This window comes from Lissotriton helveticus, chromosome 6 (assembly GCF_964261635.1).
Source record: "Lissotriton helveticus chromosome 6, aLisHel1.1, whole genome shotgun sequence".
Taxonomy (NCBI): Eukaryota; Metazoa; Chordata; class Amphibia; order Caudata; family Salamandridae; genus Lissotriton; species Lissotriton helveticus.
The window spans coordinates 2,094,581,330-2,094,599,265 of NC_136067.1; the positions used below are offsets into that span (position 1 = coordinate 2,094,581,330).

The 17,936-nt window shown below is 49.2% G+C and overlaps 1 protein-coding gene across 1 annotated transcript in view; it reads right to left on the bottom strand.

Annotated features, from left to right (window-relative positions):
• LOC144763049 (uncharacterized) overlaps positions 1–17,936 on the bottom strand; it is a 103,302-nt gene that overhangs the window by 61,030 nt on the left and 24,336 nt on the right. The window contains exons 2-3 of the mRNA XM_078648358.1: positions 11,081–11,227; positions 564–716 (exon numbers count right to left, since the gene is read on the bottom strand). Of these exons, the coding sequence (XP_078504484.1) occupies positions 564–716; positions 11,081–11,227 (300 nt within the window). The remainder of the gene's footprint in view (positions 1–563; positions 717–11,080; positions 11,228–17,936) is intronic.

Below are 17,936 nucleotides of genomic sequence, written 5' to 3' on the forward strand. Positions count from 1 at the left end.
TGTGGACCCAAAATTCCCCTGTAATATCACCTGTCTCGGTCTCATCCTTCCAGTTTTTGAAATCCCACATTCAAGCTTCACACCTGTCGGTTTTCATTGTTTATTAAACACTCTGTTGAACCTCTCACATGGGCTGTATCTTTACCCAAAAGGTAGTGAAACCACAAAGGTGTGTCTGGGTGACAGATCCCAGTAACTGTGAGACCTGGAAAAAGTGCATTTTACAATTTTGAAAACCCAAATCCTCAGAAAATGAAAGTTAATCCCCCATTTGCCAGCAGATAGCCAGCACGCAGCAACTTGAATGATCTCAGACTCTTTGGAACCAGGTGGTCTTTATTGTGGCATTTTCTCAGGAGCCAAGCTTCACACTCTGATACATGTTCCTGTCATATTTGTGCTGCGTTACAATCCACTATGGAGATCATGACTAGAATTCATACCACCCGGCCCCAGGGGCCAGGGGCTTCCATGTCTGGACACACACACAGAAAAGATCTGCATGTTCACCTACACTCTGAGCAAGACCTGTTGCGTGATACACTTGACATTATCACCCTTACCTGTGACTGTCTCTGTGCATTGCAGTGTGCAGTTCCCCTGGCAGCAGCATCTTTGAGTTCCTGGGCACTGACTGTCATCATGGCACTCAGCGGTGACAGGGTACGCCAAAGGACACATCGAAGTGTTGAAGGTTGGGCAGGGCTGCCACTTCTCTGCAAGAAAGAAAAGTCAGAGGACATCAGTGGCATTCAGGTGCCTGCCAACTGGTCACTGGTATCAGCACATGCAGAGGAAGGGCATTGGCACGTTTGATTTAGAACCCACTCCCCCTGGTGGTGATTCCAGTTGACAAGTTACAAATGGTTTCCACCATTTCCAGTGTCCGAAACATGTTGTTATGATATGAATATTTGTAGAGTGCTCTATCACTCGGAAGACTATCCTGGCGCTGAAGCAGTGGAACTCCTGGCCTGGCCTAGGGTTAGGCTAGTGGAAGTCTATTCAAAAAGCTTCTTGAGGAATTGGAGAAGTGAAGAAGAGGCTTCAGAAGTTGCAAAGGAGAAAGCCCTACCCCTGGATCTGGATCAGCGTATGAGTGGGTTGTGTGCAATTAGTCCTGCTAAGCAGAGGTGTCTTTGGGTTTGTGGAATGTGGTGCAGTTGTTGAGGAAAACTGGGCCTATGTTGTGTAGGGCTATGAATATGTGTGTGAGGACCTTGAACTAAGGTCATTTGTTTACAGAAAGCCAGTGGAGCTCCCGAAGGTGTGGGTGGGAAGTTGAGTGTGATCCTGGCTGCTAAGTTCTGTATGGTTTTGAGACAACTGGTCATTTGTTTGATGATTCCGGGGTAGACAGTGTTTCCGTAGTGCTTGTGATGAGAACTTGAGTGATGGTTCTACGGGGGCTGGTATACGCCCATTTGATTTACCTCAGCATCTTCAGAGTGTGGAATCGGTCACTGTGAGTTGACTGTTGATAATAATGCCGAGGTTCTCTGTGTGGGAAGTCCGGGTGGTTGTAGGTATGAGTTCTGACGGCCACCAGATGGAATCCCAAGGTAAGGAGTTTCTTCTGAAAATAACTTCTGTCTTGTCGGTGTGCCGTTTGAGACAGTTGTTTTTCATCCAGTTGACGACTTCTGTTATGTAGGCTGGGAACTGTTAGATGTTTGGTCCGAGAAGGAGAGTATCAGCTGTCCGCAATAGGCATAGGATGGAACATCAATTCCATGGGTGTGGATAATGCTGGCAGGCGGAACCATGTAGTTGTTGAAGAGGGTCGCGCTGAGTGAAGAGTCTTGTGGTACTCCACAGATGAGGTTGCGGGCGCCAAGCGTTAGGGGCTCGGATGACTGACTGGGTTCGACCTGTCAGGAAGGAGCATATCCAGTAGAGTGTGGGTCCTTGGATTTTGGTTTCATGCAGGTGTTGGATGGGGTAAGAGACTGTGTCGGAACATGAGGAAAGGTCCTGGAGGAAGAGATCTATAATGTCTCATCTGTTCATGATCATACAGAGGTCTGTTTCAGCAATGAGGGCTGTGTCTGTGCTTTGAGTAGGTTTAGAATGGGATTGAGTGGCATCAAGGTTATTGAATGTTGGTCATCTTCTTGAGGACTTTGGCCAAGTAGGGTAGCAGAGAGATGAGTCTATAGTTGGCTTGTGTCATCGGGTCATCGAGAGCTTCTTGAAGAGGGGGAGTCTGTGCCACGTTTTCAGGTGTCTGGGAAGGTGGCTGTTGTGATGGAGGTGCTCAGGATTGGTGGGAGCACTGAGCTGTTGGATTGCAATCAATTTACAAAGATCAGGTGGGGGTAAGCGTCAGATGAAGCCCCAGAGTAGGTGGACCAGATGGTGGAAGCTTTTTCTTCCTTGGTGATGGCGGATCGGTTGTCAGTGTGGTTTCTTTGTTTGAAATGAGCAGGGACATTGCAAAGTGTCTTGTTGGGGGTTGAAGTTGCCGTGCATGCTGAGTATCTTGTTACAGGTAAACTGGGTCAGCTTGGTGCTGAGGTTTTGCAAGAGGGTGGTGCTGGTGGAGCTGGCTGCTGGGAAGGTGAAATATTTCATGATGGTGAATGTCTCTTTGCTGCTGTTGGTGTTGGCATCAATGCCCTATGTGATCAAGGAGCATTTGGTGGCACAGATGGTGGTAGCGTCTGAGGGATGATTTAATGATGTTCTTCTCTGTCTTTTCCTGGCTTGTTCTCCATCTGCTCTCCAGCTGCTTGTCGTGGCTCTTTGTCATCCTGAGTTCCTCTGTGTACCAGCTGAATCTTGTGGTTTTGTTGGATTTAAGGGGTACCATGGTATTCTTGCAGGTGGGTGGTTATCTAGTCATTAAGGTTGGAGATGTAGTGGGGAGGCTGCTGCTGCTGTGTTCTGTATTCCAGGCTTCTTCTGAGACCTGGTTGAAGTCTTGGTAGGCGGGTCGGGGGTGGTAGTTCTGAGGCAATGCAGGATGGAAGTTTTGTGAATTTGTTGAAGGTGTGTTCGGTCTCGTTGATTGAGGTTGGCTTGTTGGTGGGGCTGGGAGGTGAAGCAGGAGGCTGGAAGCAAGACAGCGTGGAAAGGCAGTGGGTGTAAAGGTAAGGAGCACAAGGGAAGTCACCACGGGGGGGAAAAAAGTTGAAAAAAGACAATGAAAAGGGGGTTCATAAATTGAAATGAGTACAAAAAAATGCTGGACATAAAAATGAGAAAGGATGGATAAACAAGTGGGAAAGTGAAAAGAGCAAATGAGAGCTAAGACAAGAACTGAAGGAAACAAAAAAAACAAGAGTTAAAAGCAGGAAACGAAAGTGGGAAGAGTGAGTGGGCAGAGAGAAAGAGTGACGAGGAGACAAAAGACACAGCGAGATAGTAAACAACCTTGAGATTAGGGCACAAAAAGAACAGAGATGGTGGAAAAACCAGCCACCAGAAACAGAGCAAATACAGAGGCAATATGAAAGGGAGAAAGACAAGAAAAGAAACAGGGAAAGACAGAGGCAATATACAAGATAGACAGACAGGCACAGGAAGAAGGCACAGAACGAGACAATATACAAGACAGACAGACAATAACAGAGAGAGAGAAGAGAGAGTGGCAACGGAGAGCAGCCGGAGAGCAACACAGGGAGCCTCAAAGGTGCTGGTCAGGAACCAGAAGCAGGAAAGTCCTAAGAGAGGTCCAGGAGATTCCTCATTAATGTACATGAGTGCTTTAAAATGAAATGATCGCAAGCCTTCATCTGGATAAACACCCCCCTTCTTCCAGCGCACGTGCTGTACCATACCCCTAACACGCAGAGCAGCAGTTCCCAAGGTCCTTGGCATCTGTGCTGAGGGTGGCAGTAGTGGGTGGAGCACTATGTGGTGCAGGGGGTTCTGGCCTCTGGAATCCCCCATCAGACCCTTACCATGCACATTGGGTTCAACTGGCCGGCCAGTTACTCCTCTGCCCTGTGCACGAGGACCTACATGCTGGCTTCAGTCTGGCACTCCTCTGCCTTCTTGGTGCCTACTTGCCCTTCTCACCCTCCTTCCTCTGGGAGCCGCCGGATCCCTGGCTTGGACCTTTCACCAGGGGATGAAGGGGTGGTGACATGACGGTATTTCCTGTGAGTGCCTTGTGGCGACAGGCAGGGGAAGGGGAGGGAGTGGCTGTGGTGCTAGCCTGGAGGGACAGCACATGTTTCAATTTGAGTCAGGGGTGGACCAAATGCCTGGCTCTGGCTCAGCTCGGGGTACTCTGGGAACCTCAAGCTGTTAAAGATCCGAGCTTTCACAGGAAGTGATGTGGGCCAGTGGCAACAGATGCTGACCATGTATTATAGGGCGATACCAAAGGGGATGATGGACGGAGCGTTTGAGCAAATCAAACACTCACTCCCAGTCAACTGATCTGGGTTTAATCCATCACCATTCTTTAGTTCACTCAGCCATCCCAGTTCAGACATAGCTATATGCAAATCAGTCTGACCCTGTGCCTCATGGGAACAGTCCAGCCCGAATTGCCAAGCCATGTCTTCTCTGGACCGAAAACAAGCATCCTGGGACCGGTTTCGGGTTCATAACCCTCATCAGCCAGGCTATCTTGAATCCAGTGGCAAAGTGAGCAAGGGGCTCATGTCTGAGCATACCCTGCCACACTTAGGGCCAACAAAGCGATACAAAAGGGGATGATGGATGGAGCGTCTGAATCAATCAAACACTCACCCCCAGTCAACTGATCTGGGTTTAATCCATCATCATTCTTCTGCTCACTCCACCACCCCAGTTCAGACATGGCCATATGCAAATCAGGCTGACCCTGTGCCTCATGGGAACAGTTCAGCCCGTACTTTGCCACTCGATTCAAGATATCCTGCTATGGAAGTGGAGAGTGAAATATTGGAGAAGTGTTCAAGGCACCAAGTTCCTTCTTTGGAAATAGAAAAGTACTATGATGCGTATGAGGTCATATTTCATAAACGTTCTTTGCGCATTTCAATTAGTGAACCAACCCTGGGTTTGGTTAGGCTCCTTTCAGACTTGGAGAGGTGCAGAACTCTCTAGATGTCTCTGATTGTATGGCTCATGCTCTACATGACTCCTTACCTATAAAACTTCTACAGAGGTTCTGATGCTGACACCTTACTTGCTTCCTTGATTCAGTAGGGTTTTCCCTATCCTTACTTTAGTGTAGGGTTTAGTAGCTGTTGCAAATCTTTTGCATGTACGGGGAGAAGGATCAAAACCATTAGTAGTCATCAAATCATTTTCCTTATTTTTTGCATAACTGCCACAGAAATTCTTACATGCTCTATGCTGTTGAGGACCAGTATTGCACCCGCTTTGGTCTTCCTTTGATAATCCTGTATTTTTATAGTATGTCACTGAGATTGACTTATATTAGTCTGGCTTTAAGTTTGTAATAAACCTTTTACCTTCAAGTTACTGACGCAGACTTTTAATGTGTGGTCCTGATGATCACACTGTACCTTAAAACTTAGATTGTTGTAAACTCTTTTTCCTCTCAGGGTACTGAAAAGGTGTATTGACCAGAGTCGAATTAGAAGGAACGGCCCAGAGCATCCCACTCTCTTATGCCGTTGGGCACGGTTCTGGCTATATAAACTGGTAGGTAGCTAGTGGCTGAATTGAATAATGTGAAACTGGGATATGTGGGATCAAGCCTAGCTTCCCTTGTTGAGCAAATTATGTGCTCCTAACCAAATGCTTTATTTTACCCAGCATCCTTTTTGTTTGTCATTGTATATGAAAGTACCTTTAAATACTAGAGTTCAGAGTGTAGGCTGTACAAGAATCCTGCCTTGTTGTTGATTTATTAGCATATTCAGTTGTTCCATGTATTTTAGGAATCTCGGTCATCTATCCTGTGTACTGACCTGCCTCTTAGTTAACTGAACGCCTTCTCATCAGGGCGGAGGCTGAAATGCTTCTCAGATCTTTTTAATACTTCCACATTAAATACTTTCTAAATAATCTGATGTACTTAGGTAAAACATTGCTGTGAGTTAAACAAATGCACTTTCTTGAATTTTGAGGACAACATATCATACTCTAAGTGATGTTGAATGTATGCTTTACTTGTCAGATATTTCAGAGCTCAGCTCATGCATGAGTTAGAGACACAGCTGGCCCTTTGCCCGGCTCTTGCTCAGCCCTCCTTATTCATCTACTTTGAGGTCTGGTCTGAGATGCAATGCTTCGGATGTGCCTCGAAGTGCGAGGGAGCTTCATGGGATGCTTCAGATAGGGAAAATCTGCCCCTGCTCTGGTTCATGTGGCATCTAGTCACATGAGCCACGCATGTGAGATAGCACAGACCTCCCACCCTCACACATACCACCACAGCTATTACAACCCCTATGCTAGATGAGCCCAAAGAAAGGATGCCACACATCCAGTAGCCATAACAAAATGGCCACAGGCTGTGTGGTTGTCGTGTCCACAACCAGGTTTGCAGAACAACATGCCTACACAAAGAACTGGCATGCTTACTGACCTCAGGCCTCTCCACAGCTGGATAGAGACTCCTTTGCCAATCACAACTGCAAAATGTAGACATGTACAATGCCCCTGTTGGCTGACTGAAAATAGGAACAACAGTTCAAACAAGCAATGGCTGAGAGAGGCGAGCTCCAAACAAGCAATGCCTGAAGGGGGCGAGCTCCAAACAAGCAATGCCTGAAGGGGGCAGGATCCAAACAAGCAATGCCTGAAGGGGGCAGGATCCAAACAAGCAATGCCTGAAGGGGTGGGCTCCAAACAAGCAATGGCTGAAGGGGTGGGCTCCAAACAAGCAATGGCTGAAGGGGGCGAGCTCCAAACAAGCAATGGCTGAAAAGAGCAGAACTTGAACAAACAATGTCTGAAAGAAGCGGGCTCCAAACAAGCAATGGCTGAAAGGGGCGAGCTCCAAACAAGCAATGGCTGAAAGGGGCGCGCTCCAAACAAGCAATGGCTGAAAGAAGCGGGCTCCAAACAAGCAATGCCTGAAGGGGGCGAGCTCCAAACAAGCAATGGCGGAAAAGAACAGAACTCGAACAAACAATGTCTGAAAGAAGCGGGCTCCAAACAAGCAATGGCTAAAAGGGGCGCGTTCCAAACAAGCAATGGCTGAAAGGGGCAGAACTCGAACAAACAATGTCTGAAAGAAGCGGGCTCCAAACAAGCAATGGCTGAAAGGGGCGCGCTCCAAACAAGCAATGGCGGAAAAGAACAGAACTCGAACAAACAATGTCTGAAAGAAGCGGGCTCCAAACAAGCAATGGCTAAAAGGGGCGCGTTCCAAACAAGCAATGGCTGAAAGGGGCAGAACTCGAACAAACAATGTCTGAAAGAAGCGGGCTCCAAACAAGCAATGGCTGAAAAGAGCGGAACTCGAACAAACAATGTCTGAAAGACGCGGGCTCCAAACAAGCAATGGCTGAAAGGGGCACGCTCCAAACAAACAATGGCTGAAAGAAGCGGGCTCCAAACAAGCAATGGCTGAAAGGGACGAGCTCCAAACAAGCAATGGCTGAAAGGGGCGAGCTCCAAACAAGCAATGGCTGAAAGGAGCAGAACTCGAACAAACAATGTCTGAAGGAAGCAGGCTCCAAACAAGCAATGCCTGAAGGGGGCAGGATCCAAACAAGCAATGGCTGAAAGGGGCAAGCTCCAAACAAGCAATGACAAGCAATGCCCGAGGGGGGCAGGATCCAAACAAACAACGTCTGAAAGAAGTGGGCTCCAAACAAGTAAAGCACTGAAAGGAGCGGTCTCCAAACAAATAATGTCCGAAAGGAGCGGTCTCCAAACAAACAATGTCTGAAAGGGGCGGTCTCCAAACAGGCAATGGCTGAAAGGGGTGGGCTCGAAACAAGCATTGGTTGAGAGGTATGGGCGCCAAACAAGCAATGGCTGAAAGGGGCGGTCTCCAAACAAGTAAAGCACTGAAAGGAGCGGTCTCCAAACAAACAATGTCCAAAAGGAGGGGTCTCCAAACAAACAATGGCTGAAAGAGGCCGGCCCCAAACAAGCAATGGCTGAAAGGGGCAGAATCCAAACAAGCAATGGCTGAAAGGGTGGGCTCCAAACAAGCAATGGCTGAAAGGGGTAGGATACAAACAAGCAATGCCTGAAGGGGGGGCTCCAAACAATCAAAGGCTGAAAGGGGCAGCCTCCAAACAAACAATGGCTTAAAGAGGTGGGCTCCAAACAAGCAATGGCTGAAAGGAGAAGGCTCCAAACAAGCAATGGCTGAAAGGGGTGGGCTCCAAACAAGCAATGGCTGAAAGGAGAAGGCTCCAAACAAGCAATGGCTGAAAGGAGAAGGCTCCAAACAAGCAATGGCTGAAAGGAGAAGGCTCCAAACAAGCAATGGCTGAAAGGAGAAGGCTCCAAACAAGCAATGACTGAAAGGGGTGGGCTCCAAACAAGCAATGGCTGAAAGGAGAAGGCTCCAAACAAGCAATGGCTGAAAGGGGTGGGCTCCAAACAAGCAATGGCTGAAAGGAGAAGACTCCAAACAAGCAATGGCTGAAAGGAGAAGGCTCCAAACAAGCAATGGCTGAAAGGAGAAGGCTCCAAACAAGCAATGGCTGAAAGGAGAGTGTTCGAAACAAGCAATGGCTGAAAGGGGTGGGCTCCAAACAAGCAATGGCTGAAAGGAGAAGGCTCCAAACAAGCAATGGCTGAAAGGGGTGGGCTCCAAACAAGCAATGGCTGAAAGGAGAAGGCTCCAAACAAGCAATGGCTGAAAGGGGTGTGCTCCAAACAAGCAATGGCTGAAACAAGCAGAATTCAAACAAACAATGTCTGAAAGGAGCGGCCTCCAAACAAGCAATGGCTGAGAGGGTGGGCTCGAAACAAGCATTGGCTGAAAGGGGTGGGCTCGAAAGAAGCAATGGCTGAAAGGGGTAGGGCCCAAGCTCCAAACAAGCAATGGCAGAAAAAGGTGGGCTCCAAACAAGTAAAGCACTGAAAGGGGTGGTCTCCAAACAAGCAATGGCTGAAAAGGGCGGGCTACAAACAAGCAATGGCTGAAAAGGGTGGGCTCCAAACAAGCAATGGCTGAAAGGAGCAGAATTCAAACAAACAATGTCTGAAAGGAGCGGTCTTCAAACAATCAATTTCTGAAAGGGGCGGGCCCCAAACAAGCAATGGCTGAGAGGGTGGCTCGAAACAAGCAATGGCTGAAAGGGTGGCTTGAAACAAGCAATGGCTGAAAGGGTGGCTCGAAACAAGCAATGGCTGAAAGGGTGGCTCGAAACAAGCAATGGCTGAAAGGGTGGCTCGAAACAAGCAATGGCTGAAAGGGTGGGCTCCAAACGAGCAAAGCAGTGAAAGGGGCGGTCTCCAAACAAGCAATGGCTGAAAGGGGTGGGCTCGAAACAAGCATTGGCTGGAAGGAGCAGGCTCCAAACAAGCAATAGCTGAAGGGGACTCAACCAACGCTTGTTTGTTTCATGGTCATTACAATAGTTCTTGGCTATCATCAGACCCCAAAATAATTTGCATTTCCAGGTGGAAATGTTTTTTAAAGTCCTCACATTACACTGTGGAAGACAGGCACCAGAAACAATGATTTGCTCACCAGGAATGCCGGACACATCACATGCACAATGCAGAGGGTTGTCTCTTACACTGTCTAGTGTGAGCTGAGACCCTGCATTCTCTGCCCTGATGTCCTATCACTGTCTACGAGTCTTACGACTTACTGAGCTCAAAGCACTGTGTGTCAGTCACTGTCCCTTTTACTGCCCTAACCCACTTTTCTTCCAGGACACAGTTCAGTACTGCAGTTAGGGACACTCTAGGCCCACCCTCCACATTCTCAACCGCAGGAACCAACAGTAGGTGAGAAGTTGCACTCCCACTGTTTGCTGCCACTGTGTGGGAGGTTCCTGTAGAATGAGACTTAAAAGGTTCCTCCACTTAAGTGAAAGGAACATGTCTCTTTTGCTATTCTCATTTTTTTACAGGGTGGACTTGAGTCGAAGGAATTGGACCGCTTAACATGAGCACCAGTTACATTACACAAGGACACATTTATGAGATCGAGCCTAGGCAGGGCATGTGCTGTCTCTTTGAGACATGCTGTATTCACTCTGTGGGCTTTCAGCCCGCTTATTGCCTTTTTATTCATCCATACTATTGCCGTTCAAAAATGCTTGCTTGCTAATGGTATTCCTTCCACTTTGCTCCACCTTTTTGTGTTTAGTTTCCTCTCACAGAGCACCACCCTATTACTGTTAAAATTACACTTCTTTCTGTATTTTTTCATTTGGAGGACTTTTTTTTCTTTGATTCCTGCTCATGTCACTGTTTGCCCGTCTTCAATGGGTGAGCTTTGACGCCGTCACTTTCTAGCAGTAGCAATACTTCAAGAGCAGAGGCCCTGATGAAAGCCGGGGGACGTTTTTTGCCCCGTTAGGCAGAAACATGTTGGCCTTTTTTCACGACAGATATTTGCTTTCACTGTCGTTTGCACTGTTCTGGTTTTAATAAGGGGAGATGTCCTTAGCTTAATAAAATTATTTCTTTTTAGGACATCCCACTCTTTTTTAATTCACCTTTATTCTATATTTGCACTGCGAATTCACTATCCCCACAACCATCAATGATCAGCTGTCATAAGTGCCTGTGGACTTGAGCCTGCTCTAATATTGAGCACGTGGTTAAATGGTTTGGATGATCACAGGACCAACCACTTGATACGGGTGAACCAAATGATAGGACTGATCACCAAGTTCATTTGATGGTAATCCACGTCTGAGCTATTGGGATTCAGTAAACTGGCACTGTATGTACTTATCTCTATGCATGCATACCCCTCATGACAATGTATGTTATCAGGTAGGCTACCCAGGGTGACTAGGATACCTGCTTTTGACCTTCATTGTAGTATAGGGTAGCCAGCCACACGAGGTGGTTTTGCAGACCCTCCTTTTTCTCCTTTGTGTTTATCATATGTTGTAGCTGGGGACCTGAACTAGGAGTAGTCTTTAAATAATTGTTTGTCCCTGCGACCCCCCCTTTCCCCGCTGTTAAGAGACTGCATCATGAATAGCCTGTGTCGGAGTGACCATGACAGACAATGTACCTTTAATAGGCATTAGGCACTGCCATCTGCAGCCATAAAAACAGCACTTTTCTTCACCCTGGCACTCGGCTGTGCAGCTCGGTGTGCCTATAACCGTGGTGTTGCAGACTGGAGTGTTGGGAGGCATGGGGCAAGATCCCAGGGTTCCTGAAATGGAGAAATTAAGACACATTAGAATATAGAATGAATGTTTGATACTGCACAATCCAATCATCTGACGGCATATCTTGTTTGCCAGGTGGAACATTATTCATGTGCACATGTAGTGCCACCCCTTCCTCCACATTCCCATTACATAGGTGTTGCATGTCCATTCTTACTCTTGCCTTTGAGGTGAGTAAATCTATGTATGTTTCCAGGGCTCGGAACTTCACAAAGAGGCACACATCTGGAGCTTTAATGCTGTAAACTGATGTCTGCAAAGCCTCACACTTACACACACACAATCTCACCCTTCCATATACAGCTGGGGAGGAGGAAGGAAAATGATTCTGAGGGCACCTAACAGTAACTATTCTAGATTTACCCTCATAGTGTTGATTTTATTGATATTGAAGTTTCTCAAACTAATAAAGGAAAAATCCTTTGAGTGTAACCTTGCGATATTTGTATGCGGACTCCTGCACTATTCCAGGAAAATACTTATGTGAGATTTTCCTCCACAGGTTGAGTGCACCAGAATGGTATTTACCCGCTCTGGTGAGGTTAGGTCACCTATGATGAAGCATGACACGATAAGTTGTTGATGAGGCCACCATACCAACATCTTTAAGATTGTGCCGGATTTCTCCCTATCCCACTCCTTGATAAGCCCAGAATTAGGTAAGCTTCTCTCGTCTGGGGTACTCTCACCAGGGTACTCTCGCCAGGGTACTCTCGCCAGGGTACTCTCACGAGGGTACTCTCGCCAAGGTGCTCTCACCAGCGTTCTCCTACTAGGGTACTCCTGCCAAGGTACTCTAACCAGGATACTCTTGCCTGGGTACTCTCGCCAGGGTAATCTTGCAAGGGTACTCTCACCAGGGTACTCTCGCCAGTGTACTCTCATCAGGGTACTCTAACCAGGATACTCTTGCCCGGGTACTCTCGCCAGGATAATCTTGCAAGGGTACTCTCACCAGGGTACTCTCGCCAGTGCACTCTCATCAGGGTACTCTAACCAGGATACTCTTGCCAGGGTAATCTTGCAAGGTTACTCTCACCAAGGTACTCTCGCCAGGGTAATCTTGCAAGGGTACTCTAATCAGGGTACTCTCGCCAAGGGAATCTTGCAAGGGTACTCTCACCAGGGTACTCTCGCCAGGGGAATCTTGCAAGGGTACTCTCACCAGGGTACTCCCGCCAGTGTACTCTCATCAGGGTACTCTAACCAGGATACTCTCGCCAGGGTAATGTTGCAAGGGTACTCTCACCCTGGTACTCTCGCCAGGGAAATCTTGCAAGGGTACTCTCATCAGGGTACTCTCGCCAGGGTAATCTTGCAAGGGTACTCTCATCAGGGTACTCTCGCCAGGGGAATCTTGCAAGGGTACTCTCACCAGGGTACTCTCGCCAGGGGAATCTTGCAAGGGTACTCTCACCAGGGTACTCCCGCCAGTGTACTCTCATCAGGGTACTCTAACCAGGATACTCTCGCCAGGGTAATGTTGCAAGGGTACTCTCACCAGGGTACTCTCGCCAGGGTAATGTTGCAAGGGTACTCTCACCATGGTACTCTCGCCAGGGTAATCTTGCAAGGGTACTCTTGCGAGGGTACTCTCGCCAGTGTACTCTCATCAGTGTACTCTCACCAGGATACTCTCGCCAGGGTAATCTTGCAAGGGTACTCTCACCATGGTACTCTCGCCAGGGTAATCTTGCCAGTGTACTCTCGCCAGGGTACTCTCACCAGGGTAATCTTGCAATGGTACTCTCACCAGGGTACTCTCGCCAGGGTAATCTTGCAAGTGTACTCTCGCCAGGGTACTCTTGCCAGGGTAATCTTGCAATGGTACTCTCACCAGGGTACTCTCGCCAGGGTACTCTCGCCAGGGTACTCTCACGAGGGTACTCTCGCCAAGGTGCTCTCACCAGCGTTCTCCTACTAGGGTACTCCTGCCAAGGTACTCTAACCAGGATACTCTTGCCCGGGTACTCTCGCCAGGGTAATCTTGCAAGGGTACTCTTACCAGGGTACTCTCGCCAGTGTACTCTCATCAGGGTACTCTAACCAGGATACTCTTGCCAGGGTAATCTTGCAAGGTTACTCTCACCAGGGTACTCTCGCCAGGGTAATCTTGCAAGGGTACTCTCATCAGGGTACTCTCACCAGGGGAATCTTGCAAGGGTACTCTCACCAGGGTACTCTCGCCAGGGGAATCTTGCAAGGGTACTCTCACCAGGGTACTCCCGCCAGTGTACTCTCATCAGGGTACTCTAACCAGGATACTCTCGCCAGGGTATTGTTGCAAGGGTACTCTCACCATGGTACTCTCGCCAGGGTAATCTTGCAAGGGTACTCTCATCAGGGTACTCTCGCCAGGGTAATCTTGCAAGGGTACTCTCATCAGGGTACTCTCGCCAGGGGAATCTTGCAAGGGTACTCTCACCAGGGTACTCTCGCCAGGGGAATCTTGCAAGGGTACTCTCACCAGGGTACTCCCGCCAGTGTACTCTCATCAGGGTACTCTAACCAGGATACTCTCGCCAGGGTAATGTTGCAAGGGTACTCTCACCAGGGTACTCTCGCCAGGGTAATGTTGTAAGGGTACTCTCACTATGGTACTCTCGCCAGGGTAATCTTACAAGGGTACTCTCGCGAGGGTACTCTCGCCAGTGTACTCTCATCAGTGTACTCTCACCAGGATACTCTCGCCAGGGTAATCTTGCAAGGGTACTCTCACCATGGTACTCTCGCCAGGGTAATCTTGCAAGTGTACTCTCGCCAGGGTACTCTCGCCAGGGTAATCTTGCAATGGTACTCTCACCAGGGTACTCTCGCCAGGGTAATCTTGCAAGTGTACTCTTGCCAGGGTAATCTTGCAATGGTACTCTCACCAGGGTACTCTCGCCAGGGTAATCTTACAAGTGTACTCTCGCCAGGGTAATCTTGCAAGGGTACTTTCACCAGGGTACTCTCGCCAGGGTACTCTCGCCAGGGTAATCTTGCAAGGGTACTCTCACCAGGGTACTCACGCCAGGGTACTCTCACCAGGGTAATCTTGCAAGGGTACTCTCGCCAGGGTAATCTTGCAAGTATACTCTCGCCAGGGTAATCTTGCAAGGGTACTCTCACCAGGGTACGCTCGCCAGGGTACTCTCATCAGGGTACTCTCACCAGGGTACCCTCACCAGGGTAATCTTGCAAGGGTACTCTCACCAGGGTACTCTCGCCAGGGTACTCACGCCAGGGTACTCTCGCCAGGGTAATCTTGCAAGGGTACTCTCGCCAGGGTACTCTCGCTAGTGTACTCTCATCAGGGTACTCTCACACGGGTACTCTCACCAGGGTACTCTCATCAGGGTACTCTCATCAGGGTACTCTCTCCAGGGTACTCTCACAAGGGTACTCTCACCAGGGTACTCTCGCCAGGGTACTCTCGCCAGGGTACTCTCACCAGGATACTCTCGTCAGGGTACTCTCATCAGGGTACTCTCACCAGGGTACTCTCGCCAGGATACTCTCGCCAGGATACTCTCGCCAGGGTACTCTCGCCAGGGTACTCTCGCCAGGATACTCTCGCCAGGATACTCTCGCCAGGGTACTCTCGCCAGGGTAATCTTGCAAGGGTACTCTCACCAGGGTACTCTCGCCAGGGTCATCTTGCAAGGGTACTCTCACCAGGGTACTCTCGCCAGGGTAATCTTGCAATGGCACTCTCACCAGGGTACTCTCGCCAGGGTACTCTCACCAGGGTACGCTCGCCAGGGTAATCTTGCAAGGGTACTCTCGCCAGGGTACTCTCGCCAGGGTAATCTTGCAAGGGTACTCTCACCAGGGTACTCTCTCAATGGTAATCTTGCAAGGGTACTCTCACCAGGGTACGCTCGCCAGGGTACTCTCATCAGGGTACTCTCACCAGGGTACTCTCACCAGGGTAATCTTGCAAGGGTACTCTCACCAGGGTACTCTCACCAGGGTAATCTTGCAAGGGTACTCTCACCAGGGTACGCTCGCCAGGGTACTCTCATCAGGGTACTCTCACCAGGGTACTCTCACCAGGTTAATCTTGCAAGGGTACTCTCGCCAGGGTACTCTCACCAGGGTACTCTCACCAGGGTACTCTCATCAGGGTACTCTCACAAGGGTACTCTCACCAGGGTAATCTTGCAAGGGTACTCTCGCCAGGGTACTCTCGCCAGGGTAATCTTGCAATGGTACTCTCACCAGGGTACTCTCGCCAGGGTACTCTCACCAGGGTACGATCGCCAGGGTACTCTCATCAGGGTACTCTCACCAGGGTACTCTGACCAGGGTAATCTTGCAAGGGTACTCTCGCCAGGGTACTCTCGCCAGGGTAATCTTGCAAGGGTACTCTCACCAGGGTACTCTCGCCAGGGTAATCTTGCAAGGGTACTCTCACCAGGGTACGCTCGCCAGGGTACTCTCATCAGGGTACTCTCACCAGGGTACTCTCACCAGGGTAATCTTGCAAGGGTACTCTCGCCAGGGTACTCTCACCAGGGTACTCTCACCAGGGTACTCTCATCAGGGTACTCTCATCAGGGTACTCTAACCGGAATACTCTCTCCAGGGTACTCTCACATGGGTACTCTCATCAGGGTACTCTCGCCAGGATACTCTTGCCAGGGTACTCTCACCAGGATACTCTCGCCAGGGTAATCTTGCAAGGGTACTCTCACCATGGTACTCTCGCCAGGGTAATCTTGCAAGTGTACTCTCGCCAGGGTACTCTCGCCAGGGTAATCTTGCAATGGTACTCTCACCAGGGTACTCTCGCCAGGGTAATCTTGCAAGTGTACTCTCGCCAGGGTACTCTCGCCAGGGTAATCTTGCAAGGGTACTTTCACCAGGGTACTCTCGCCAGGGTAATCTTGCAATCTATGTATGTTTCCAGGGCTCGGAACTTCACAAAGAGGCACACATCTGGAGCTTTAATGCTGTAAACTGATGTCTGCAAAGCCTCACACTTACACACACACAATCTCACCCTTCCATATACAGCTGGGGAGGAGGAAGGAAAATGATTCTGAGGGCACCTAACAGTAACTATTCTAGATTTACCCTCATAGTGTTGATTTTATTGATATTGAAGTTTCTCAAACTAATAAAGGAAAAATCCTTTGAGTGTAACCTTGCGATATTTGTATGCGGACTCCTGCACTATTCCAGGAAAATACTTATGTGAGATTTTCCTCCACAGGTTGAGTGCACCAGAATGGTATTTACCCGCTCTGGTGAGGTTAGGTCACCTATGATGAAGCATGACACGATAAGTTGTTGATGAGGCCACCATACCAACATCTTTAAGATTGTGCCGGATTTCTCCCTATCCCACTCCTTGATAAGCCCAGAATTAGGTAAGCTTCTCTCGTCTGGGGTACTCTCACCAGGGTACTCTCGCCAGGGTACTCTCGCCAGGGTACTCTCACGAGGGTACTCTCGCCAAGGTGCTCTCACCAGCGTTCTCCTAGTAGGGTACTCCTGCCAAGGTACTCTAACCAGGATACTCTTGCCCGGGTACTCTCGCCAGGGTAATCTTGCAAGGGTACTCTCACCAGGGTACTCTCGCCAGTGTACTCTCATCAGGGTACTCTAACCAGGATACTCTTGCCTGGGTAATCTTGCAAGGTTACTCTCACCAAGGTACTCTCGCCAGGGTAATCTTGCAAGGGTACTCTAATCAGGGTACTCTCGCCAGGGGAATCTTGCAAGGGTACTCTCACCAGGGTACTCTCGCCAGGGGAATCTTGCAAGGGTACTCTCACCAGGGTACTCCCGCCAGTGTACTCTCATCAGGGTACTCTAACCAGGATACTCTCGCCAGGGTAATGTTGCAAGGGTACTCTCACCCTGGTACTCTCGCCAGGGTAATCTTGCAAGGGTACTCTCATCAGGGTACTCTCGCCAGGGTAATCTTGCAAGGGTACTCTCATCAGGGTACTCTCGCCAGGGGAATCTTGCAAGGGTACTCTCATCAGGGTACTCTCACCAGGGGAATCTTGCAAGGGTACTCTCACCAGGGTACTCCCGCCAGTGTACTCTCATCAGGGTACTCTAACCAGGATACTCTCGCCAGGGTAATGTTGCAAGGGTACTCTCACCAGGGTACTCTCGCCAGGGTAATGTTGCAAGGGTACTCTCACCATGGTACTCTCGCCAGGGTAATCTTGCAAGGGTACTCTCGCGAGGGTACTCTCGCCAGTGTACTCTCATCAGTGTACTCTCACCAGGATACTCTCGCCAGGGTAATCTTGCAAGGGTACTCTCACCATGGTACTCTCGCCAGGGTAATCTTGCCAGTGTACTCTCGCCAGGGTACTCTCACCAGGGTAATCTTGCAATGGTACTCTCACCAGGGTACTCTCGCCAGGGTAATCTTGCAAGTGTACTCTCGCCAGGGTACTCTTGCCAGGGTAATCTTGCAATGGTACTCTCACCAGGGTACTCTCGCCAGGGTACTCTCGCCAGGGTACTCTCACGAGGGTACTCTCGCCAAGGTGCTCTCACCAGCGTTCTCCTACTAGGGTACTCCTGCCAAGGTACTCTAACCAGGATACTCTTGCCCGGGTACTCTCGCCAGGGTAATCTTGCAAGGGTACTCTCACCAGGGTACTCTCGCAAGTGTACTCTCATCAGAGTACTCTAACCAGGATACTCTTGCCAGGGTAATCTTGCAAGGTTACTCTCACCAGG